At 41.8% G+C, this 24,004-nt stretch overlaps 1 protein-coding gene and 1 pseudogene across 2 annotated transcripts in view; both read left to right on the plus strand.

Annotated features, from left to right (window-relative positions):
- ENTPD4 (ectonucleoside triphosphate diphosphohydrolase 4) overlaps positions 1-19,882 on the plus strand; it is a 35,940-nt gene extending 16,058 nt beyond the window's left edge. The window contains exons 7-13 of one of the 2 annotated variants that reach the window (XM_038573796.1): positions 4,249-4,308; positions 4,790-4,944; positions 6,778-6,944; positions 10,708-11,032; positions 12,789-12,874; positions 13,772-13,933; positions 15,136-19,882. In XM_038573796.1, coding sequence (XP_038429724.1) covers positions 4,249-4,308; positions 4,790-4,944; positions 6,778-6,944; positions 10,708-11,032; positions 12,789-12,874; positions 13,772-13,933; positions 15,136-15,364 — 1,184 coding nt within the window. In that variant the 3' untranslated portion in view covers positions 15,365-19,882. The remainder of the gene's footprint in view (positions 1-4,248; positions 4,309-4,789; positions 4,945-6,777; positions 6,945-10,707; positions 11,033-12,788; positions 12,875-13,771; positions 13,934-15,135) is intronic. The other variant, XM_038573797.1, reaches the window with a different exon arrangement.
- On the plus strand, positions 7,119-8,176 carry LOC102155861 (annotated as a pseudogene).
- Positions 19,883-24,004: the final 4,122 nt, after the last annotated feature.

The raw sequence follows: 24,004 nt of genomic DNA on the forward strand, positions 1-24,004 counted from the left end.
CTTGCTAGGGATGTCATGAAACAAGTGACATTTGAACTGTGCCCCTAGGGATAGTTATAAGCATGCTGGAGCATGGCCAGGGTGGGGCTTTAAGAGAGCAGTAGGAAGTACCTTCTAAACAGGAAATGATTCAAGTCAGCATCAGTTAGAAAAGCTGTTCTATGGACAGAGGAACAAAAATATGTTAGTTTGAGCAAATTATAGCCCTTTTGAAAGGTGGTAGTGATGTGAAAAGTTGAACAGTTTTTGTGACGTTGGTGTCATGGCAGCGTGAGTTGTTCCTTATATGTCTCCCATTTGATTTAAACTAATAAAACACCCGTGACCCAGAAAAAACCACTCTAGATAGGATACCCAACAGATCCATCCTCTCAAAATGGGTGGCTTGAACCTCAGAGGAAGCTATGGAGCCAGGCAGGTGGTAGCCGGGGCAGCGGTAGTCCAACACAATTTTTCTAATGGAGGACATGAAGGGTGAAAGTTGTGAGTTAGGGATTTACCCAACAGCACATGCCAGGGCCTGTTGTTCTCTCTGAGCAGAGATCACAGTGACTGAGAGGAGGGAAGGAAGAGGAGGACAGCACAGAGAACTGAAGGAATGTGTTTCCTTCTGTCTGCCCCAGGATTTTGGCAAGAGGATCATCCATGGACCTCTGGGACCACCCCCATCTTGAAGATCCCCTACTAGGCTATGAGCACAATCAAAGCCCCAAGTACTAAGCACACACCTCCACCAACACTGCAGTCAGCCTTTTTTAAAATTAGTAACCTGTTGAAGTATTAGAATTAAAGTAAAAAAAGACTTACCTAAATAAGAAGGGTGTTCACTACTTGAAATGCAATAGAACACTTTTTATCAAACACTGAAAAATCAGGTTAATATGGCAATTTTCCAATAATAGAGCCCAAAAACATGGAATATTTAAATCTAACTGATGAAGAATTCAAAATAGCTATTATGAAGAAATTCAGTGAGCTATAAGAAAACTCAAGCAAATACAGTGATCTCAGCAATAAAATTAATGAACAGAAGGAGTACTTTACCAAAGAGATTAAAATTCTAAAAAATCAAACATTTTGGAGCTGAAAAATCCAAGACATGAGATGAAGAATGCACTAGGAAGCATTGGAAATAAAGCAGATGGAGGAGAGAATAAGCAAGCTTGAGGATAGAAATATAGAAATATTTCCCATAGAAGAGCAGTGAGAACTAAGATTTTTAAAAAGTGAAGAAGCAAAAAAAAAAAAAAAAAAAAGTGAAGAAGCCCTCTGAGAACTATCAGACTCCATTAGAAGAACCAACATAAGATTAGAGGGTATCCCAGAAGGAGAAGAGAGCAAGGAGCAGAGTATTTAAAGAGCTCATAGAAAACTTCCAAATCCAGGGAAGGAATTGGATACATAAGTCTATAAAGCTGATGGACCACCTTTATCTCAGTGCAAAAAGACCATCTCTGAGACACATTACATTAAAATTGTCAAAAGTCAGTGATAAATTATTTTGAAGGAAGCAGGGGTTGAGGGAAAGATATTACCCTACAAAGCAAGTCTCATCAGGCAATCAGCAGATTTCTCAGCAGAAACTCTATAGGTGGGCAGCCCCGGTGGCTTAGCGGTTTAGCTCCGCCTTCTGCCCAGGGCCTGATCCTGGAGACCTGGGATCGAGTCCCACGTCAGGCTCCCTGCGTGGAGCATGCTTCTCCCTCTGCCTGTTTCTCTCTCTCCCTCCCTCCCTCTCTGTGTGTCTCTAATAAATAAAAAATCTTAAAAAAAAAAAAAAAGAAAAGAAAAGAAAAGATACTTCTTCATTAAAAAAAAAAAAAAGAAACTCTATAGGCCAGGAGAGAGTGGAATGACATTTTAAAATACTGAAAAATACAAATTGCTAGTTGAGAACACTCTCTCTGGCAAAGATTTCCTTTGTATATAAAGGCAAAATAAAGGCTTTCCCAGACAAACAGAATGCAAGGGAGTTCACCACCTCCAAACAGCTTACAAGGAATGTTGTAAGGAGCTTTCAAGCTGAAATGAAAAGATGAAGGTGCACAGAAGTCTGATTAAGGTGATAATAGAGTCAGAAAAACCAATTTTTTTAGAATAATATATTGAAGTATAAGGTTAAAGGAGAAAGAGCATTAAAAATACCTATAGCTACTGCGACTTGGTCACAGCATACAAAGATAATATGTGACATCAAAAATATAAAAGGATGGAAACTTTATAGGTGAACAAAGATAAATTGCTATCAGTAGAAAAAAGACTTATCTATGAGCTGTTTTATGCAAACCTCATGGTAACCACAAAGCAAACATCAGAGTAGAGAGACACAAAACAAAGGGGAGACTAAGGAAATTGTGGAAACCATGGAAAACCACAAACTTTAAAGATAGACATAAAGAGAAGTAAGAAAACAAGGGAGAGAACAACCTAACCAGAAGGCAAAACACAAAATGGCAGTGGTATATCCCTACATATCAGTAATCATCCTAATGTAAAGAGATTGAATTTCCCAAGAATGGGAGAGAATTTTTGTAAGCTGTATATCGGATAGGTGTTAATATCCAAAATATGTGAAGATCTCCTACAACTTAATAACAAAAAATTAACAATTTGATTAAAAACTAATGTGCCTGGGTAGCTTAGTTGGTTGAGTGTCAGAGTCTTGGTTTCAGTTCATCATGATCTCAGGGTGGTGAGAGCCCCACATCAAGGTCCGTGCTCAGCAGGAAATCTGCTTGAGATTCTCTTTCTCTTCCCTTTGCCCTCCCCCGCCCCCATGCCCACTGGCTCTCTCAAATAAATCTTTAAAAAGAAAACTAAACTAAATAGACCTTTTCCAGATAGGATATCAAAAAGGCCAATAGTACATGAAAAGATGCTCAGCATCACTAATCATTAATGAAATGCAAGTCAAAACCACAGTGAGATTTCATCTCATACCTGTTAGAATGGCTGTCATCAAGAAGACAAGATAGCAGGTGCTGGCAAGAATGTGGTGAAAGGGTAACTCTTAACGTGTTGTAGGTGGGAGTGTAAATTGTACAGGCACTGTGGTAAACAATGTGGAAGTTCCTCAAAAATTCGGAACTAGGTGTACCATATAGTCCAGTCGTTCCACTTCTGGGTATGTACCCAAATAAAACAAAAACAGGATTTCATCACAATGTCTGCGCTCCCATGTTTACCATAGCTTTAGTTACAAGAGCTGAGACATAGAAACAACCCAAATGCCCATTAGTGGGTTAATGGTTAAAAAAAGATCTGATGCATACATACCATGGAATATTATTCAGCTATGAGAAAGGAGGATATCCTGCTATTTGTGACAAAATGGGTGAACCTTGAGCACATAAGTGAGATAAGTCAGAAAGAGAAAGTACCATTTGATATCACTTATTTGTGGAATCTGAAAAAGTCAAACCTATAAAAAAATAGTAAAATAGTGGCTACCAAGGAATTGGGGTGTGTGTGATAAGATTGATGATGTTTAAGGGTGCAAACTTCTAACAAATAATAAGCCATAGAATTCTACTGGGCAGTGTAATTAGTATAGATAGTAATATTGTACTATAACTGTGATGTGACAAGTATCAGTATAAGGGCACCTTAAATCACAGGTGTAACACACTATACACCTTAAATATGCACAATGTTACATGTCCAATTTATTCAATAAAAACAAAAATTTGGAGAGGTCTTGAATTGTCAGGCGGTGGAGTTTAGCCTTGTTCTACGTCAGTCCAGTCGCAGAGAATAGCGTGCGTTGAAGTGGAGGAGGTGGGCAAGATCAACTAGGTCTCTGTGACAGCTTAAATCAAGGTGTAAGACGTGAAGTGGGTGGAGACTGGATAGAGCAAGTGTAAAAGGGGAATGAGGCTTGGCTACTGAGTGAAAAATGAGAGACGAAGGAACTGGAAGAGTTGGAGTTTTGTTTTTTCAACCTTGCAGTTGGTAGGTTTAACTTCATAAAGCAAAATTACTCCATTATTTCAGAACTGTTTGAAACAAAAACTAGCATCAGGGGAATCCTGTTTTTAGCTATGTAAGTGACAAGAAACTGAATTTTAAGGAGTTCTAGGAAAGCCACTAGAAAAACAAAATATATCGGACGGATTTGTTATTTCCGATAATGTTTTTGCACATTGTCAGGGAGTAAAGTAAATGAGTTGTTTGCGTGGACTGCATCAATAAGAGTTGTACAGAGTATCTTAAAACTTTATTCTTCTCCCCCCTATGAAATGTCTATAGGTGTGTATGCTTGGATTGGCATTAATTTTGTCCTTGGACGATTCGAGCATATTGAAGATGGTAAGTATCATGTTTCCAACCGATATTTTTGACTGGAAATAATAACTGTTCTGTCTAATCCCAAAGGACAAAAAAGGAACTAAGTTTTGTTTTTGTTTTTTAAGATTTTGTTTATTTGAGATAGAGAATGAGAGAGAGCATGACTGGGGGGCAGAGGCAGAGGGAGAAGCAAGCTCCCTACTGAGCAGGGAGCCCAATGTGGGGCACCATCCCAGGGCCCTGAGATCATGACCTGCGCTGAAGGCAGATGCTTAACTGACTGAGCCAGCCAGGGACCCCAGGAGCTACGTTTTGTGACATAGCTAAGTGTGTAGCGTAGAGAGTGTGTAGCTCTTTCCCACCATGAACTTGACTTTAGGCAGGAGGACTAGGCTGAGTTGGGCCTAGGTGGGCTTGAAAGTACCATGAAAATAAGACTCTTCAGAAGATCCCCATTTTCTGGATTGGTTCTGTTCCAATGGATGTTTCTTGTTCTTCCCAGATGAGGAGGCAGTTGTGGAGGTTAACATTCCTGGTAGCGAAAGCAGGGAAGCTATCCTCCGTAAAAGGACAGCCGGTATTCTGGACATGGGAGGCGTGTCAACTCAGATAGCGTACGAAGTTCCCAAAACTGTAAGCTTTGCCTCCTCACAGCAGGTTACTATCCGTGCAAATTTTCTTCCATTTGGTTTGGTTTTCCTTTAACATGTCTCCATCCATTTTTGTTTTGTTTTCTGAGTCTGAACACATCTTTACTGTGCTTGCTGAGGCCCCACCTTCCCAACCCAGGAGAACGGAGTCAGGAGGAAGCCACGTAAACCTCCGCTAAGCCGTTTGTGTTTGTTCATTGAAGTCAGCTGGTTTGTTTTTTGAACTGAGAGTTTCTGTGCGGAATAAATGTCAGTCACATGCTCGAATTTTTGTTTGTATTTTCTCTTCAGTCACTTCTCACCAGATATTGTAATACTTAATGTAATGGCATCGTATTTCTTAAGTTATAGTTAGGGAAGGTACTGGGTTTTTTTAAGGCTCAGACAGCTTTTGACTTTTCTGGAAAGGATTGAGGTTTGTATGCACTGCTTGCATATTTATGAACTTGACTTTTCTCTGTTTCTCCATGCCCTTCGGGGCTCCCTGTCACTGCCTGGAGTTTCCCAGTAGGCCAGGCAGCCTTGTAAAGAGAGCACCAGAAAGGTTTCCAGATGCATTCCTGAATTGCTGCAAGTCTTTATGACTCTTTTTCCCATCTAGCTGTAAATTACTATCAAAGCCTGATTTCCTGCACTTTTCCCTAGCATGGTATAGTGCTTAAAAAAGTCTGGGCTCCATCATCACGCTGGCCCCACTAGCTATGTGACCTTACACACATCACTTAACTTCTTTGAGCTAGGTTCTTCATCTATAAATGTGAATGCAAGTACCTTTCACACAGAGTTTTTAAAAGGCTGAAATGAAATAGTGCATATAATGTATCTGATGTACTGCCAGCCACCTAGTGTTCACTCACTAAATGTTATTGGCATATTTATTAAGTGCTTTACAAAAATGCTTGTAAGTTAAACGCGTTATGTGTCCTGCATCTCATCCAGACATGGTTCCAGAAACTATTATACTCTTTGTTAAAAGTCATGTTTTCGCCCTCAAGACAAAGTAAAAAAATACATAGAAAGTGAGTTTAGAAAAGAATACTGAAAAATCAGAGTTAAAAATTTTCCATGGTGCATCATCCAAAAAAGAAAAAAATCATTGTTAGCATTTTGGTATATTTCTTTTCATTCATTTTTTTCCCTACTTAGAGTTTTTTTTAATATGTTTGTTGTAATCTTACTGTTTATACAATTTTGTGTCCCTTGTTTAACCATGCATAAGCATGTTCTTCCATAAACTAATGATTACCATAATTAACTAAAAACTCCTTGGAGTTGTAGATTTTTTTTTTATCTTTTTAAAACATTTTTTTAAGATTTTATTTATTTGAGAGAGCGTGTGAGCAAGAGGGAGGGGCAGAGGGAGAAGCAGACTCCCCACTGAGCAGGGAGCCTGAAGTGGGGCTTGATCCCAGGACCCTGATACCATGACCTGACCTGAATGCAGCCACTCAGGCATCCTGGAGTTACAGATTTAGATGACACCCAGTTTCTTCTCTCATAGAACACAGAAGTCATCTTTGTGTATAGAGACTTTTCAATGTTTAGAATTATTTCTAAAGCATAGGCTTCCACCAGTAGGAAGATGGAGGATGTGAACTATTTTGCTAACTTCCCTTTACAAAAAGTAGTAGTATCACAGATGTGCAGCCCATCTGGAATTTTTTAAGTCAGAACTGTGCTGTGAATTCAGAGGGATGTTTTGAAGGGTCCTTGGGAAATGCAGAAGCAGAAATTTTTGCTGCTTTTGGATGAGAATCATTTTAGATCATTCTTTTTCACAGAAGGTAATTGTTTTTGTATTGCTTAAAATACTAAAGTTTTTTTATCCTTGCATATGCAGGAAGAAGTAGCTAAGAACTTGTTAGCTGAATTTAACTTGGGATGTGATGTTCACCAAACTGAGCATGTATACCGAGTCTATGTGGCCACATTTCTTGGGTTTGGTGGCAATGCTGCTCGACAGAGATATGAAGACCGAATATTTGCCAGCACAGTTCAAAAGAACAGGTAAAGCACCTTCCACTTCTCAGCATTTGCTTTCAGACCTAGGTCTTTCCTCATAGAAAACCTCTCAGGGGGGATCCCTGGGTGGCGCAGCGGTTTGGCGCCTGCCTTTGGCCCAGGGCGCGATCCTGGAGACCCGGGATCGAATCCCACATCGGGCTCCCGGTGCATGGAGCCTGCTTCTCCCTCTGCCTGTGTCTCTGCCTCTCTCTCTCTCACTGTGTGCCTATCATAAATAAATAAAAAAAAATGTTTAAAAAAAAAAAAAAAAAAAAAAAAGAAAACCTCTCAGGGCAAAGCAGGGAAACCTCAAGCAGCAGAAATACATCAGCACAGTCAGCTTTGACTCCCCTGCTAGTTGAGAAATGAAAGGACACCACGATTCTACCTTTGGCTCTCAATTCTTTTCAGGTTCTGAAGGCAGATCTCTGTCTCTCTCTCTCTCTCAGACCCACACCTCCCTGGATTAGAAATTTCACTGTTAACATATTGAAATAGTTTTGAGCCCTGGGTGGTGTATTTCATATTGCAGAGTCCTGGGGAAAATCAGCACGCAGGCTACTGCACATGTCCTGGAGGCCTGCGGTAAGTGATGATCGAATTGTTGATGATTGAAGTGAATTATGTGATATTCTGGTGGTGTTCTGGAAAACCAGCCTGTACAGTTATTTATTGGATAAGACCATAGAGAAAAAAGTTATTCAAGAGAAAGAGGTGATCTAGAAGTCTAAGTTAGTGATTTCAAACATTTTTAGCAGTGAAACTTTTAAAAATGAGTCTCTGGGGAGCCCAAAATGGCGACCAACTGCTGCTGCCAGCATTTCCTTGAGCTCTGTGAGGACTTGCCGGTGGATGAGAACAGGGCCGAGACTTTTGTGCTTACCTGCAGCACCAGGTAGCACAGGCCTTTCAGGAGGGAGAGAACACCCAGATTGCAGAGCATGAGGCCTGTGGTCAGGTGTATGAGAGCTTAGCCACGACTCCATTCAAACTATTACAAACACCAATATTCTTGCCCCAGAGACATGAGCTTCATCAGCCTGTCCATGGAAGAGTATAAGCTGATCCTGTGCACAGGCACCCTGAAAGAGTTTAAGGAAACAAATAAAGATATATGGAAGACAGTGCAGGAGAAGTTTGCCCCCAGGAATCCCAAGGAGAAGCAGAGGGCCCAGGCTCAGTCTTTATCTCACCCATGCACCAAGTCATGGAGTTTTGTACCTTGCCATAAATAAAACTGCCCTGATTTACCTTCCTAAAAAATAAAAATGAGTTTATAAAAGAATTCTGGTATAGAAAGCATATAGAACAAATAAAAGCAATACTTTAATGAATTTAAATTTGTAAGTTTAAGTATATAGGAATTATTTATTTAAAATTGGTCCAAAAAAATAAATAAATAAAAATAAAATTGGTCCATAAGTAAAGCAGAGCTGTTGGATGAATAAAAATATCTGAAATCTAGGGTTATATAAAAAATGCCAATTAATAGAGATAAATTGTAGTATGTGGTTCCTAGATCAATTTAATCTTAACAAACCTTTGGAGGCCTGAACTTTAAGAAAGACCAGGTCAGAGCCATTTTGTACCACATTTCCCAGAAATTCACATATGTGAATAGGAAAAGCAATAAAAACTTATTATTTTCCTGCTCCAGACATTAATTGAACAGTGTTAAGAAATTGGTGGTCCCAAAGTTTCTTTTAAACGTGGTATATAGGACATTCTGGTATAATTATTTTTTATAATAGTCTTATTAAATAGAAATATTTTGTAAGTGATGTTTGAATTAGAACTTTGGAGAAAACCAGCAATGCTAATTTTTAATAATAGGTTTTAATGTCAAGAAGCTTGTATAATGGACAGTTGTGTGGTCCTTCTTAAGATGTGGGACAACTAAAAACAGTGTTGAAGTACATTTGACAAGTCTTGGACTTTTTTTTTTTTTTTTTTTTTTTAAGATTTTATTTACAGGGCATCCCGGGTGGCTTAGCGGTTTAGCACCGCCTTCAGCCCAGGGCCTGCCTGATCCTGGAGACCTGGGATCGAGTCCCATGTCAGGCTCCCTGCATGGAGCCTGCTTCTCCCTCTGCCTATGTCTCTGCCCTCTCTCTCTCTCTCTGTGTGTGTCTCTCATGAATAAATAAAATCTTAAAAAAAAAAGATTTTATTTACATATTTATTTGAGAGAAGAGAGTGTGTGAGAGCACATGTGAGCAGGGAGAGGAGCAAAAGGAACAGGAGAGAGAATCTCAAGGTGACTCTGCAGTGAGTGCCGAGCCAGAAGCAGGGCTCAATCTCACGACCCTGAGATCATCACCTGAGCAGAAATTAAGGGTCAGACACTGGGGCACCTGGGTGGCTCAGTCTGTTAAGTGTCTGCCTTCAGCTCTGGTCATGGTCCCGGGGTCCTAGGATCCAGCACCGCATTGCGCTCCCTGCTTCTCCCTCTCCTCCCTGCTCATTCTGTCTCTCACTATGTCTGTCTGTCTCTCTCTCAAATAAATAAATAAAATCTTTAAAAAAAAAAAAAAAAAGTCACTTAACTGACTGAGTCACCCAGACATCTTATCTTGGACTTTCATAATAATTATACACATAAATCATCACTATTTACATATGTCATAAATTGAGCTTTGAAATGCATAGTTATCTCTTTGCTATCAGTAGCAATTGAGTTTTAAAAATAATTTTTTTTAAAGATTTTATTTATTTGATGGCACAAGCAGGGGGAGCCAGAGAGGGAGAAGCAGGGAGCCCAATGTGGGGCGCAATTCTCGGGACCCTGGGATCGTGATCTGAGCCAAAGGCAGACACTTAACTGACTGAGCCACCAAGGCACCCCAAAAATTGTTTTTAATTAATGGCAAAGACCTTAGTTTATTACATTCAAGTGCATGTTTAGTTACCCTGATCTTAGGAATAAACAACTTGTCAATTGAGTGACTGATACTAATACTTAAACACTTTTTAGACCAGGGATCAATAGTGGGTTAATTTTTAAAAATTAGTTGAAACAGAGATTCAAAAATAGAATCAAATGGCAGGCATTTTGTTTTATGTTTTCATTTGCCAGTCTTTTGCTCTGGACTCAGGTCTTTTCTTAGACTACACCTGTCATATCTCTGGCATGCACTGCACCTGCTCATCTCAGTGTCATTTTGGCTCTTTAATGACTACAAAGGGCTTAACAAACATTTGTAAAGCAGTTTGATACCAGTTCTAGGTTTTCCCAATTTTTTTAAACCTACTGAATTTGACAGTAGTTTTCAGGCAACTTGCCTCTATCTAAAGCATCTAGCCTGGCTTGGGCAGGGCCAGTTACTTCTTGCCACAGTCACATTTCATCTCTATAATGAAACCCACAAGCTCTAGTGGCAGAACAGGATTGGAAGGGACAGTTGGTGGGCATTCAGTTGCGGTGAACTTGAAACCAAGAGGAACTTAGGAACCATAAACTCACTCAGGCTGAGCGCACCAGGCCACATTTGCAGGGTACAGAAAGCACTGGTAGTCTGTGCAGGTAGTTGTCTCACTGGACCCCATTACAGTGTCTGCTGTACACACATGTGGATGGATGGAAATCTTCAAGAGGGGCTCAAGAACCTGTTTCCCTAATCTCATCATCCCAGAACCCTTTTGTTTTCCCACAGAATACCTTGCAGGGCTCATGGTTCACAGAATGTCTTGAGAAACACTGACTTGCAACTACTTTTTCAGAACAATTTTCTGTCAGTCTCAAATCAAGTTTCTCTTTGTTCTGTAGGCTCCTGGGTAAACAGACTGGTCTGGCTCCTGATACTCCATTCTTGGACCCCTGCTTACCCCTAGACATCAAAGATGAAATCCAACAAAACGGACAGACCATGTACCTCCGGGGAACAGGAGATTTTGACCTGTGTCGAGAGACCATCCAGCCTTTCATGAATAAAACAAATGAGACACAGACCTCTCTCAACGGGGTCTACCAGCCCCCGATTCACTTCCAGAACAGTGAATTCTATGGCTTTTCAGAGTTCTACTATTGCACTGAGGATGTGTTACGAATGGGTGGAGACTACAATGCTGCTACTTTTACTAAAGCTGCAAAGGTAACCTTCAAACAAACCCTCTTCTCTCCTGCATGCTGTTGAGAGACTGGTGTAGATAGTGGCACCTTATGTCCCTCCTGCATATTTAGAAGCCCAGCTCAAGAGAAAGGGGAGGTGGAGGGTGGAGGGGTGTAGCATAGCCTGTTGGGGATCCTGTTCCCTTGGTGAGCAGGAGACATAGTCCCAGCAGGAGTCAGAAGTCCACGGTGAGCTAACTTTTGCCACCACTGCATGAGCCACTCTGATCATCAGTGGCTTCTAGATGACAGACTTGAATACTTCTGGGTAATAACGTAGCCAGTATCTGGCCACACTCCTGGCAGCCTTCCTGTCCCTCAGTTCTCTTGTCGGCCACTGCCTTTCTGATAGTTTCTTAGGCTCTCTCAGCGGTTCCCCTCCTTTACACCCCTTAAACCTTGGTGATCCTAGACTTCCACCCTTGGCCCTTGTACCTTCAAGCTTTTGGATGGTCTCATCCATGCTCATGGTTCACTGGTAACTGCCTGTCAAAAGAGGCTCTAGTCCTGACCCTGCCTACTAGATTTCATGACCCAAAACAAACGCACCATTTTCTCCATTCCCCTCATTCTGTGATATTGTCTGGGTTAATGGCATCCCTTGACCATCCAGTCCACCTCCCAAAACTCAGAAGTTCTAGACTTCCTCCTGCCATTCATTCCCTCCTCGCTGTACAGCCCCTATAATCAGTCAGCAAACTCATTATTTTATGGATAATCATTTCTCAAAGCCCCTCCTACTTTTTGTCCTGCTCTCACTGCTCTCGTGAGGCCTGCATCTGTCACCTGTGCTACTGCAGGATCTTCCCAGTTGGTCTTCTTGCCTCTGGTTCCCTCCATTGTTCATCTCTCATGCGACTCCCAGAGAGTTCTGTCTGAAACACGAGTGCCATCTCTTCTGTTTACAGTCTTCAGCGGCTTCCTTTTGTAGCAGGATAAATCGCAAATGCCTTAGCATGTCCCTAGTCTCCCGGGAGCCTCGTTTCCCCACCTAGCACATCCTTATGATAATCACAGCGAGCATCTATTCTTTTCCTCGGTACCCAGGCTGCTTCCATCTTGTCTTCATTCACGGTGTCTCCTCTGACCTGAATGCCTGTCCTCCCCTCTCACCCCAGACCAGGTGCTGTTCTGTGTTCCCTCTTGCACTTTCACCATCTCTCAGAGCCTCAGTTTCTTCCTCCTTTGAGATAAGAAGTGTAATCCTAGCCATGCCAACAAGTGGTTCTAAGTATTACGTTCAGAAAAGGCACTTAGTGGTCAATAAATGTTAGCTATGGATATTATTACAAATAATTTCAGAAAAAGATGGCACCTTTTTCCCTTCTGAAGACAGGCCTTTGTAATGATATCGGTGTTCCCAGAACCTTGTACTGTGCAGCTGCAAACATAGGTACCCGCTCCGAACTAACTAAAGTCCCACTTCACTTTTCTGAAAGCGTATGCCTGTCACAGGCAGTCACACAGTGGGAGAATGAGCACTTTCGAAGAGGGTGGCTATGGGCAGTGAAATTCTCTGTATAACAATAATTTTGACAGCATTTTAAGACCGAATGAGCCCTGTCTATGCTGATCAGTAAGTATTTGCTGGATGCTTGTGCATCTCATCTTCACATTACACATGGAAGTTAAGCTTGTGTTACTTAATTGTTATGAATATGAATTGGGTAAACCCTTTTTAAAATGAACATAGCATTTAGCCTTTACCAATGATTTATTTACGGTGAAATTTCTTCCAGGATTATTGTGCAACAAAGTGGTCGATCTTGCGGGAACGTTTTGACCGCGGACTCTACGCCTCACATGCTGATCTCCATAGGCTAAAGTAAGCAGTGGGTGGCTGAGCCCACACGGTTTCCAGAAACAATGTAGTAGTGGTAGCCGCTGGCTTGCCACACCCTGCTTTTGCATCCTCATCCTTCACTGTTTCTCCTCACCCACCCTTGGCTCCTTTCCAGTGGGACAACAGATACTTATGTCCAGATATACCTTATGGGTTTTTATTCAGTTTTGCTTTCCTTCCACCTGGAGTGCCCCTGTTCTTCCCTTGCTTGTTGAATCCCTGGCCAGACCTCAGAGTCAGGTCAGGATCTATCCCTTTCAAGTCTCCCCCTGCCCATTCAATCAGACTCCATTACTCTGTCCGACTCCAGAGCACGCATATGTCTCCCTAGTGGCATTTATCAGATTCCACCCTATTTCATAATTATTTGTTGCTTTTTAAAAATCCTGTCATTATAAGTCATTTAAGTATGCTGGCTATCCTGTTTTTTGTTATATCTCATTACTGACTTAGCTCAGCACTTTGTAATAAGTAAGCCTCTGATAAGCATTTAGAACCATAGAGTATCAGAGCTGCAAAGGACCCTTCAGGCTTTTCATTTTATAGTAAAGTAACCTAGGGTCCAAAGAAGTTGGAGCTTGCTCAGTGTTTATCAGAGAGTAAATCCCAGAATGCCCAAGAAAAAACATCTGTCACAGCAGTGTATTAAATCATACTGAGACAAAGTGTCCTGAGCTACTGAGTTTGACAGGTGAACTGTTGTGGGACAAGGGGCAAGTAAATCAGCTGGAAGTGCATGTAATTGGTTCACCTGCTCGGAATGCTGGCCTGGTGAAGCCTGTGCACCCGCCCCTGGGTCTCGGGGGAAGGCTGTCTCACTGCACGGTTCAGTGTGACCAGTAAATGAATCCCGCTTACATTTGTGCTTGGTGTTCATAGGTACCAGTGCTTCAAATCTGCTTGGATGTTCGAGGTGTTTCATAGGGGCTTTTCATTTCCTGTCAACTATAAAAATTTAAAGACGGCCTTACAAGTTTATGACAAGGAGGTTCAGTGGACGCTCGGAGCAATCCTTTACAGGACCCGTTTTTTACCCTTAAGGTACGGCTCTGAATTTGGTAACAAGAATCAAAAGATAGGCCTCTCTGCAGTTATGACGCAACGTGGTGGCTGTGGTGTGCGGATGTTTGGGGTGTGCACTGGCTATGGGCAGGACTGTAGAGGCAGTGAAGTTTGACTCTGGTCTTTCCCACCAGCACTTGCTTCCCACCTCACCCGTCCCATCATATACAGCATGAAAGTGTTGTTCTTTGCCTTTATGGCTTTGGACTCCTTCTCAAAATGTTTTTAAGGTATAAAATAAATAACAGGTTAGCCTCTACCTTTGGCTCAGGTCATGATCCTGGGGTCCTTAGGCTCCCTGCTTAGCAGGGAGTCTGCTTCTCCCTCTCCCTTTACTCCTCCTCCCTGCTTGTTCTCTCTTTGTTTCAAATAAATAAATAAATAAAATCTTTACAAAAATAAAAAATAAAAGATTACAGAGGAAACCACTGTATTGAAATACATTTCCCGAAGTGCTACAGAAAACATATTTGAAGTATAGTAATAATGTGTTCTTTTTTGTTAATACATGAAATAACCAATCTGGCAGCAGAACTAGTACTCTCTATCATTTCAGTAGTTTGATGTCTGTATTCATGGTTAGTGGAAATGACAGTCAGAGATTGGCAAATAAAGGTGGACATTTTTCACCATTCACGTTCACAGACCTGGCTGTCAGCTGACCCCCCCCCCCCCCCAATAGGATCCCTGGGGGCACTGATAAAGGAGGAATTCGCTTTTGGGTTTTTTTTACCCCTTCATCTAATTGAGCATGTCCCAGCAATCCATATAGCTGCATTACCTGCAAAAATTGTGGCTAATGGGTATTACTGCTCACAGACAGGTGGTCTGATTCCACCTTGGCTTCCGTGTGTTAGTAAAACTGTCACGGTTCTTTTAAATTTCTCTGATTTTTGTTACCCAAATTATAGTGACAGTAACTGCTGCAGACTAGCGAATGCACTTTCGCGTCGGTCTCTTGTTTAATACTCACAGCCACCCTCTGTTAGGCCACGTTAACCCCCATTTTAGAGGTAAGGAAACGGAGTCCCAGAGACCGAGAAGACAGTTTTTGTCTGCAGAGCCGAGTCCTCAGCCAGCTCCCATGGGCCCATATCCTGTGCACGATGACATCGCATGCCTGCCTGAGGAGGCCTGTTCTCGCTTACCTGTCGTGTTTGTTTTTGTTTCCATGTGGGCAGAGATATCCAGCAGGAGACCTTCCGGGCCAGTCACGCCCACTGGCGGGGCTTCTCCTTTGTCTACAATCACTACCTGTTCTCAGGCTGCTTCCTGGTAGTCGTGCTCTCCATCCTCCTCTACCTGCTGCGGCTCCGGCGCATTCACAGGCGGACGCTCCGCAGTGCTTCGACTGCCACCCTCTGGCTGGAGGAAGGCCTCCCGTCCCAGAAGATTGCTGGTACCTTATGAACGGGGATTTGAGAGTCCAGGAAGACTTTCTGAAGGAAAAGCCATTTTTTGCCTCAGGGTTTCTCCTCTTTATTTTCATTCAGTTTTTTTCCCTTTCCTTTTTGTTCCTTGAAACAGAGACAAAATCCATTGTTTGTAAGCTCTGCTGTCCCAGAGGTAACGCATTTAGCCGTTCTGTATACAGCTTTAAATTGAGGAGCAGGGAAAAGGGAAAATCACTACATTTTTGCTGCATAGGATAGCTACTAAGATTTTTTATTTTTCTTTGAGGTATGTTAAATTTTAAACAGATGCACTTTGATATTGGAGGGAATATGGCAAAGCTGTTTCTATCAGAAAAGGTAGCGCTGTCAAGTGATGCTTTCCCAGAACCAGAACCCAATGACTGAATCATAGTCCTCTTTTTGTCTCTCTCAAAAGCTCTGACCTACACAGGGTAGTGATGTGTGATATCAGATCTGTCACTGTAAGTTTTCTTGTAGGCTTAAAAAAAATCAAAGCTATTTCTTTTTTTTTATTTTTTTATTTTTTATTTTTTTCATTTATTTATGATAGTCACACAGAGAGAGAGAGAGAGAGAGGCAGAGACATAGGCAGAGGGAGAAGCAGGCTCCATGCACCGGGAGCCTGACGTGGGATTCGATCCCGGGTCTCCAGGATCGCGCCCTGGGCCAAAGGCAGGCGCTAAACTGCTGCGCCACCCAGGGATCCCTCAAAGCCATTTCTATCTGAGATAAATATAAGCACCAAGAGGTAACTATTTTTAAAAGTGATAGTCCTAGAAGATGTGAAATAATGACTAGAGCAGTGTGTATGTGTGTGTAAGAGAGAAAGAATATGTGTGTGAGAGAATCTGGGTGTGTGTGTGTGAGGGAGAAAGAACGTATGTGTAAGAATGAGAATGTGTTTGTGTGAGATGTTTGTGTGTGTGAGAGAATGTGTGTGAGAAAGAATGTGTCTGTGTGAGAAAGAGTGTATGTGTGTGAGAAAGAATATGTGTGTGAGAGAAAGAATGTGTGTGTGAGAGAAATGTTTATGAAAGATGAGAGAATGCAATGCTCTTTTAAAAACACACACTTTAAAAAACAAAAACACACACACTTTAGAATTTACTCTTTATTTCTTTTAATGTCAAAAAATCCCCATTACCATTATCTTTTCTGACCACAGGTAATGACTTTCTCAGTCCCACCTTTCAACAGCCTTAGAATATTATGCCTTTGAGTGAGTTGGAAAATTCATCAAGTTTCACTGGTTTTGATGTCATTAGAACTGGAACTAGTGCCTACTGACAGGCAGACACATTAGCGTTTCCTAGTGGTACATTTTTGCTGGTTTAATTGCACTCCAGTTTCTTCCAGCTTCAAGTTGGTGTTCCCCTCCGTAATGAAAAATGGTCTCAGTGGTTTTACCTTGGAGATTGTGTACTTAGCTTGACACGTTGTCTTTATTCTGGTCTTGGTTGGGGCTCTGGTGGTAATGCCACTGTAAATCCAGACTAAGAGAAAGGTCTGACATTAATAGAAGAAATAAACTCACATTTAGAGAAAACAAGTTTGACGTTTTAAACAAAAACCTAAGGAGGGCAGCTGGATTGGCATATGTGAGATCAGTTGTTTTTCACCTATTCATTTAGTTTAGAAGTTTAGGAATTCTCATACCTAGATTTTTTAGGGGAAGTTCTTTTTGTGAGTGTGTATGTGTGTGTGTGTGTGTGCATGCACGCTATTTCTTAGCCCCAGAGAACAGTTAAATTTGTCTGGTTGGCAACGTATGTATATTTTGAGAACCATCAGCTGCTTTTCCAGACATCATTGATTAGAGAGAAAGGGTTCAGACCCTGAAGCCCTTATTTAACTTAAAAAATTACATTTTTATGTTTATTAACTATATAAAACATAGCATATATTTTAAGCATATTGATGACTTGAAAAGATCACAAATATATAAAAGAAATGCAAATTCTCTTACTCTGCTCTTCAAAGTGAATATTCAATAGTGAGAAAGTTATGGGTAGAATCTTTGTGTCTCAGATATACAGAAGGTTAGAGGAGCTATGTGGTGGTACAGCCCCTGCTGTGTGGTCTTGTGTCAGGATGGAAGTAAATGTCCCTGTGGAAGATCCACCTTCTGAAACGCTGATCCTCAGCTATTTAAGTGCTTGATCCCTGGTAAACACTGTTCCTTACCAAGACCCAGCCACAGGTGAGCTGTGTCTTAGATACCCCAGAAGTAGAGTGAGTCGCTGTGCTTCCCCTTGAAACCTCAGACAGTGTTTCTTCTGCAGACTGTGGCATTAGTGGCAAAGAGGAAGTGTGTTTACACTTGAGCTTTTCTACTGCCAACCACTGGGAATAGTAACCTGGAAACGAAACTCCTCCGATTCCTGAAGTATGTGCTTTTTTACCTTTAAAGTCAAGGCAAGGATTAGCCAGCATAGACCCAGATTTAAATGGGCCTTAATTAAGATTTCCTACCATAAATAGCCACTTTTTCAATAAAGGGTGCCAATTTGGTCCAGCTCTGTACCGTTTGCGGAGCAGAATCGAGAAAAACAGATCTGCTTTTATGCCTGGTTTGTGGATCCCTCTGCAAGCACCTACCTAACTCTCCAAAAGAAATCCCCAAATCAGTGTTCTGAGACCCAAACAAACTTCTACGTTACATAGCTAAGTGCCCATGTTCCCCTGCCAAGGAACTCCCTGGAGCAGGGCTTGGCAAACTTGGCCACAGGGAAAGCCTAGAAGCCCTTGAACTGAGAATGGTTTTTCAGTTTTGGAAGGGTTGTTAAAAGAAATTAGAAAGGGGGGGGGGGGGGGGAGGCAAGAATATGCAAAGAGACACATGTGACCTATAGAGGCTAAAATATTTACTAAATGTCCCTTTATGGACATCCATTACTTGTTGATGTTCATGGACCCCTGCTCAAGAAGGCATATGCATTGGCATTCTCTTAATTCAGGAAGCTAGTTACTGTTTGTGGGGACAAAGACAGGCAAGAGAAGTGACTAAACTTCAGTCTTAAAATATTTGTGTATGCATCAGAATCGCACTTATCTAAGTTATTTTCAAGAACCATTTTCTAATAAGCCAGCAAACATGCCCTCCTTCCCCAGATTTAAAAAGCGCTGTTCCAAGTACTCACCATGTGGTGTTGGGAGGTCTGCAATCTCGAGAGGACTTGAACATGGGTCTTTCTGATGCAAGGGAGGGCCAGGGTGAAAGGCAGGTCCTAGAGGAGCTTACTTTAGGAGAATTCATATCAAGGGCTGGTCAAGAAGGCAGGGAACTCAGAATACTTGAAGTAAGAAGCAAAAGAAATTAGACTGGTTGAAATTTGCTAATAGCCTTGTGGAAGAAAAACACTCTGTGTTGAGCCTTGCTGGAAGTGTGCTACAGGAAATACTGTTGTCCCATCCTCAGTACTGTGCGATGCTTCTTTCTAAACCTTCCAAGGACACTAGCAAAGATTTTACAGTCCATTGGAGGACATCACAGTAAAAGTACAAACACATACCCATTTGAACCAGTGCTTTTTGCATATTTTTGAACCAGTGCTTTTTGCATATTTTTGCCCTAAACTGCAAGCCTTAAGCCTGGGGGTAAGCTGGAGAGGTGCCTGCAGCTAGGCCCGGCCCCTCTGGAGGCTGGGAGAGTCACTTGTTCACTACCCGTTTCCACATCTGCACACTCAGGTAGGCAAACTCTAGATTGATAGATATTTAAATTTTAAATATCAGGCCTACATAGAATAGTTTTCCTTAGAAGAAGCATGCATCACTTAGCGAGAAACTCAAAAAGGCAAATGTGTTTTCTAAGTTTTAAAAAAAATCAGCTTTAGGATTTTGTGTGGTTATGTGCAATGCAGCAAAACTACCTACACATAAATTATTTTGTTATTTATTTCTTTCTTCCATGTTTCATTTTTTTTATGATTTTTTTTTTCCTGTTCTGTAACGAATGATGTGACCAACCCAGGAAATTCTTTGTTCTGTTACTGAGATGATATTTTACACTTAAGAATTACAAAACTTAAGGAGATCTTTAAATGTTTTTTTTTTATAATTAAAATAATGTTTTCCATTCAAGGTAAGAATAATTATCTTTGGGGTATTGTGGTAGTGTATCATTTCCGTGTTTGGCCATCTCATGTTGCCAGACGTATACGCAGATGGGTGTCAAGAGCCAATAAAATGAAAGCTCATCCACTGGCCCATAGACTCTGTGTGAACTTGCTTTCTTACCACTAAAATAAGTTTTTCTCTCCCGTTTGAACCTTGTTACCTGTTAGAATGCTTAGTTGAACTTGAATCTAAATTCAGTAAAATAAATTGTCTGAGTCTGACCGCAACTCTGCATTTGCTCTATTTATGTGCTTGTAATGAAGCACTGTTGTCTGTATTCTGGAGGGAGGATTCTTTGTCCAGCAGCACAAAAGTCAAATATTTCCCCAGGAGAAATATTTACCAAGGTGTAAAGCCACCTGTGTGTCAACAATAAAGGTTGTTCTGAGACAAATGTTGCTAGGGTTATCATTTTTAAAATAACTATTAACCATTAATATAGCCCAGAAACTGAAATTAACCAACTTTAACACATTTTCCCTTAAAACTGTAAAATCAAATGTAGACTTTACATTATATAATTCTTCAGTTAGATCTAGGCTTAAAGTCATTGGCTTATTTCCAGACAACTGTGAATGTCACTGTTCGTGTTACTAGTAAGTAACTATTAGAAACGCCAGCTCTTTCAGCTGTCTGAGAACATATCAACAGAGGTTTTCCCCGGCCGGGAGGGTGCGGGGTGCTGCTGAGGCATAACCCAAAAACACACAATAGAGACAGAAGGAGAGGGAAGGGACCAGCTGTTGACAACACAAAGAAGAGCCTAAGACATACGTACAAGCCGGGTGAGGGACCAGCAGGGCAAAACGGGAGTACAGGGCGAGCACAGAAGCACGGGGCTTGGAAGGCCAAGAATGGGGTGATAATGTTAAAAGAGAATTTAATTTCTGAGGCAGTTCGGTAAATGTAGGTCTTTGGGCCTGAGGATAAATACATGAAAATATTTAAGGCATCTGAAGGTGTCTCAACTTTACTCTGCTTGATTGAAGAGAAGGAAGTACCTGTTTCTAACGGCTGCAGGTGTTAACAGGCCTGAAAGGCAATGGGTTGGGGATTTTTGTTTGTTATCTGTTTCCATTTGTCCCGTGAATCTGGAATGCACCAGCGGCTCTCTCTTGTTCTTTCTCTCTCTCTACTTTTTTTTTTTTTTTTTTTTTTTTTGAGATCCCGAAACGCTAATGGTTTGCACAGAGGGGTTTTGGCGCTCACACTGGTCTGGGAGCAGAGACGCGAACGTCATCTCTATCAGAGTCAGACTGTCTCCTTACGGAAAGGTCACCAGAGGACAAAGGAGTGTCCTCTTATCCCAAAGGGCCACTTGGCCATGGGGCCGTTGCCTGGAGCATTAGCGCCTGCAGGAAATCAGATACCTCGAGGTGTGTCCCAGCCCCACCTCATCTGGTTGCCTGCCTGAGAGGCTCGGCCTGCCATCTCACCTCCTTGTAACAAAAGAAGAGGTGACCTGTTAAGGTATTTTCATTTGTTCTTAACAAGCAGTTAGTTCCTGCTGCCTGGTGCAGTGTTGCCTCTATTACTACATCCATTAAGGCGGATGAAGCCCTGCCACAGCCCAGACGGGGGCTGGTTTGGCCTCCCCTCTTTGCCCTTCACCCTTGATCCTGTTTGGCAGGTGAATTACTTCTGGGCTCCAGACTTCACGGCCACTTAAATGTTTCTATCAACAGCCCGTTGTGTGTTAGAGACCCAAATAAGAAGCCTCAGAGAAAACCCAGACTTTGGAAAGATTTCTGCCCTGAGAAAAATACTGAAGGCTCCTCGCGGAGCATAATGGTGATGGTCACAAAAGACCGGCCTCTTACTTATCTAAATACGTAAACGCAACTGAATGGAGGGAAAAGAAGACTTTTTTTTCCTCCTGAAAAAAAGGAGAAGGGGAAAGAGTTGGTCTGTGACCAGGTCATCAGAAGACAGAGTGCCTTCCTCATTCCCGGTGTGGAACTTCCTCTTTCATTGTATTATTTCTGGAAAGTGCCCAGGCCAGCTATTCCCAGTGTTCTCACAGGCTTATAATTGGTAGTTTTGATACCACCTTTCACCTTTTTGGCCTCCATGGTAATCAAAATTTGAAGTGGGCAATTTTGAAAAAAAAAAAAAGTGAAAGAGGGCAATTTTGGAAAGATGAATCCTGTCCTTTCACAGCTTCAACTCCAGGGACCATACCTTGCACTTCCTCCGAAGATTCCATCTTTTCCACCCGACACAAGCTTTATTTATTACTTAGATCTGAGATTCAAAAAGACTGAGACGCTTAAATATTTAATGGGTTCTGCTTATCCTCGTTAAGTTTTTTATTTTGGTTATGGCAGCACGAGAGGATTTTCTGGAATTTCCTGGCCTTTCTCCATTCTGTTCAAATTACATGTTTAAATCACCTCCAGCCTTTTGTGGCCCTATGGTCCATCAGTGTGCCTGTTCACCCTCAACCTCCTTGCACATGAATCCTGATATGTTTACTTTCTGTGTTTTTATATTTATAACTAACCCAGTGAAGAAATACTTTGTAGCTTATAGGTTTTCCTAAATATTTGTCCTAATCAAAATCTGGTTTCTTTGCCACATCACTTTAGGTTTCTAGAGTTTGCAAAGTAAATCTTTCTACAAATCTTTCACTCTCGGTGCACTTTCTTCTTTGAGGATTGCTGAGCTTCATGCATCTTAGAGGCACAGGCCTCTCAGGAATCTGTCCACTTCCTCCTGCCACCATGAAGTTTGCTAAGGGAGTGTTGCATTTTAGAGCTATGTTTAGAAAAACTTAGGAAAATCAAAGTTAATTCAAGTGGCTTCCTTTCTTCTTAACCCATTCAGTCCTGAAGAAAAGGAAAAAGAAAGCCCAGAATCCGGTAGAAATGAGTAGGGGCAAAGAAAGATGAATGTTTCCCAAAGCCCAGCTTAGAGGAATTAATTTCTGTATATTGATCTTATTCTAAACATAATTTCAGAATTTTTTTTTACTCTAAATTATCCTTAAAAATCTGTCACTTTCTAACTCAAACCTCCCTCCCCCACCTAAAGCATCAAATGTAAGAGAGAGAGGATGAATAAGGAGGCGCCTGGGTGGCTGAGTCGGTTGAGTGTCTGCCTTCAACTCAGGTCATGATCCCAGGGTCCTGGGATTGGGTCCCACATTGGGCTCCCTTCTCAGTGGAGAACCTGCTTCTCCCTCTCCCTTACCTGCTCCCACTCCTGCTCCCCCTGCTTGTGCTCTCTCTCTCTATCAAATATAATCTTTAAAAAAAAAAAAAAAAAAAGAGGGTGAATAAGGAAATACCAGAAGAGGGGTGCCTGGGTGGCTCAGTCAATTGAGCATCTACTTTCCACTCAAGTCATGATCCCATGGTCCTGAGATGGAGCCTCACATTGGGCTCCCTGCTTAGTGGTGAATCTGCTTCTCTCCCTCTCTGCCTCTCCCTCTGTCCCTCCCCTACTTGTGCTCTCCCTCTCAGGCTCTCTGTCTCTCAAATAAATAAAATCTTAAAAAAAGAAAGAAAGAAACCCCAGAAGTAAGGATTTCTGTTCACCAGTCATCAGTCAAAGCTAACAGGTGGCAGACCGAGAAGGTATTTTCAGTGACTAAAATTGACAAGGGATTAATATATATTTACAAGGATTCTTACAAATCCACAAGAAAAAGAAAGTCAAGAAAAATGGGCTATGGGTCTTAATAGGTGGTTCTCAGAAGGGTGGGCCCAAATGGTTAACAAGAAGAGATAAATGCAGGAGCCAGAGAAATGCAAATGAAAATAAAGAGCCCCTCGAATGCCATACTTTAAGGGTCAGTCATGATGTGGGGACAGTAACTTCTGTATTGCTGCCAGTGGGATAAACCGCCGCAGGCACTCTAGAAAGAGAGGTGGAGGCACTTTAAAGTTGGCTGTTCGCATATCCAAGGGCCAGTGCTCCCCACAGCAACGTCTATCCTGAGCTACAGAAGGATGCTCTCCACAGTGTTACTCAAGCTTCCGTTGCTGGAGGGAAGCAAGATCTTGGATAAGTAAGTGGCAGGGGCTGGCAATGGATGACTATGCAGCTGTTAAAAACAATGACCTAGAGGTAAATACAGCAACATGGGTGGACCTTAAAAATAGTATTGGACACTTAGCAAAGAAACGAGATTTGTAGCCTAATGCCATTTACGTAACCATGGCACACAACACCGTGTCACGAGGATACTCAATATATGTCTGTTGTGTCTATGGAACATTAAAATGGATGTTTTGAGGATACAGATTGGTTCTGGAAAGAGGACTAAGAATAAAGCTGGTCTTGGTTTTCAACTGGCCAACCGCACCTGTTTGCCCAGTCTTCCCTGGTTTAAGTACTGACAGCCTCCCATCCCAGTAAAAAGCCTCAGTTCAGGGCCAATGGGGATGGTTAGTTACCCCATTCCCACCCTGTCCCTTCAACATGGCAGCCTTGAAAAACGTTCAGATAATGACTGTTGGCAGTATCCAGCCAGTTGTCTACTTCACTCAAAGGAAGAACCAAAATTTTTGTA

This window comes from Canis lupus, chromosome 25, assembly GCF_011100685.1.
Source record: "Canis lupus familiaris isolate Mischka breed German Shepherd chromosome 25, alternate assembly UU_Cfam_GSD_1.0, whole genome shotgun sequence".
In the NCBI taxonomy this organism is placed as follows: Eukaryota; Metazoa; Chordata; class Mammalia; order Carnivora; family Canidae; genus Canis; species Canis lupus.